The sequence below is a fragment of the Nicotiana tabacum genome, chromosome 6 (genome assembly GCF_000715075.1).
Source record: "Nicotiana tabacum cultivar K326 chromosome 6, ASM71507v2, whole genome shotgun sequence".
Classification (NCBI taxonomy): Eukaryota; Viridiplantae; Streptophyta; class Magnoliopsida; order Solanales; family Solanaceae; genus Nicotiana; species Nicotiana tabacum.
In genome coordinates, this window is record NC_134085.1 from 205,822,943 (window position 1) to 205,825,024 (window position 2,082).

The 2,082-nt window shown below is 35.7% G+C and overlaps 1 protein-coding gene across 1 annotated transcript; it reads right to left on the reverse strand.

The window, feature by feature from the left end:
- LOC107792661 (nudix hydrolase 18, mitochondrial) lies at nt 1–2,082 on the reverse strand. Its single transcript, XM_016614899.2, has 4 exons — nt 1,697–2,082; nt 1,360–1,480; nt 1,028–1,246; nt 1–915 (listed from the first exon to the last, which is right to left on the reverse strand). The coding sequence occupies exons 1-4, from the start codon at nt 1,780–1,782 to the stop codon at nt 475–477; spliced, it is 867 nt and encodes a 288-aa protein (XP_016470385.1). The 5' UTR covers nt 1,783–2,082; the 3' UTR covers nt 1–474.

The following is a 2,082-nucleotide window of genomic DNA, read 5'->3' on the forward strand; positions in this document are numbered from 1 at the left end:
TTTTTAATGCCAAACGAAAGACACAGTCTTTCTTTCAATTCTGGTGTTCTTTACACACAATCAAACAATTGTTGATGTACATTTATTCGACTTAAGTAAGAAAAAGCTAACAAAGAATGAATGAGTATGAAAGAATTAAAGAATGAAGTTAGAAACTTTTGGAATTAACCTCTAAATCTCTCTATCCTGAAAGATCTCATGTTGTCTTCTCTCAATCAAGCATAGCATATATCAGTTCCATAATACTGCTGCTTGTAACTGCATCAAAAGGCTATTCTTCCTTTCTTTTGCAGATTGTGCGCTACAACGCCAATTCCTGCACTCTAAGCCACCAAAATTTCTCTTAACAAGGTTCCAAGGCTCTTTCTTTCTCCTTTATTTTATGCTGATTCTTGGCTCCCACCTTGTCGAGAATTCTGCTGAATAGGCGTCCATGGTTCTTAAAAGTCTTGAGGTTTCTCCTTCATTTGTTCGCTAGCTGAAAGCAGCAATGCTTATTCTTTTACCTTCACCAAACATTGGAGTTACATGACCATTTCCCATTTCTTCATTGAACATCTGCTTGGCTTTGGTGCTCATTGTTGCTTCTTCACTGAACATTGAGTTTGCTACATTACTAATTTCATCGAACAAGGGCTTTGTTCTTGATTCTTGATTGAACTTTAGCTTACCTACAAGGCTAATTCTTAGCTCTTCACAGGTCAAATCATTAGCTTCTATGCTGATTCTTGGTTCTACACAAAACATTGGGTCAGATACAGCACCAACTGTCTGTTCATAGGACAATTCATCGAAAGCGCATGTTTGAGGCTCTTCTTCTTCTTTGTTTCTCTTTGTAAGCTTAGAAGCAAAGACATCTAAAGCTTCCTTCATCCATGAATGCCAACATACTTCCCTTGCTTCACTAAATTTCAACTGCAAATGGAATCAAACATAAGATCAGAATACATCATCCTACTAAAAGGTATACGAATCGAAGTGATTCAAGATCACAGTAGCTTATTAGATAGGCAGATTTGAGACATACCCATAGGCGTTTTCGGACAGTTTTCTCAGGCCAATCATCAAGTTCATCAGTGACAAGCAAAGGAAACATGTGTCCCTCATGAAATGTGCCTTGGCTTTTGCTCTTGAAACTCCAAGTACCTAAAAATTCTTGAACCTCAACCTCACCAATAACCCCAGATTCCTCAAAAGTCTCTCTTAAAGCTGCATCTTCTAATGCCTCATCAGTTTCCCAACCACCCTGTAATTTCATTTACAAAACAAAGAATGTCAAATTTCTGAATGATTAAAAAATATTATCAATAATCCAAACATGGGAAACAAAAACAACAGACAATTGGATGGAAACTGTACCTTAGGAAACATCCATCTTGGACTTTTCTGTGAGCTGATCAATAAAAATTCCAAATCATCAATTTGGGTCCCTTGAACTGTAGATGATTGGTTGGTTTTTCTGTATCTGTACGGAATGCATCTGCACCATTGGTAAAATTGACAGAAAAGTCAGATCAATGACAATTTGATCAAAGATAATTCAACATACCAAGAAATTGATTTGAAAAATTCTTTTTTGTATCAAATTTAAGAATTCAAAGCAACCCCACATAAAAAGTTTTCAACTTTCTTCAATTTAAGCCAAGAAAATGAAGGATTAAGAGAAAAAACTATAATAATAAAAAAGAATACACACCCAACAACTTGACGACAGCCATCATTATATCTCTGCAAATCTCTACCAGTTCGTGAGATCATAGACAAGGTCTTTGTCATTGCCATAGCAAAAGAACTCCACAAAAAAGGAGATGGAATATATATACCAATATAACTATAAATCTCGGAGTGCAAATTAGGGTCGTTAAGGTGAGAGAGAAAAAGAAAAAGAAAACCCAATTGGAATTAGTCTGTATCTAGTTTATAAAACAGGAAAAGGAGCAGCTATTTTCTGGGATTAGATCAGTTTCCTTAATAATTTCAAGAAGCTAAAAATACAAAGAGAAGAGACGGATTTTAGTATTTTCTATGCGTGTGGATAATATATGGGAAGCTCTGCTACAACTCTGTGTGTCCACTCCTTTT

Bases quoted from the DNA above. Each gene is read 5' to 3' on its own strand.
- LOC107792661 (XM_016614899.2), bottom strand. From the start codon at position 1,782: ATGGCAATGACAAAGACCTTGTCTATGATCTCACGAACTGGTAGAGAT. The intron at 1,481-1,696 runs GTGTGTATTCTT...CCAATGGTGCAG, and splicing joins GGCTGTCGTCAAGTTGTTGG to ATGCATTCCGTACAGATACA. The intron at 1,247-1,359 runs GTACAGTTTCCA...ATGAAATTACAG, and splicing joins CAAGATGGATGTTTCCTAAG to GGTGGTTGGGAAACTGATGA.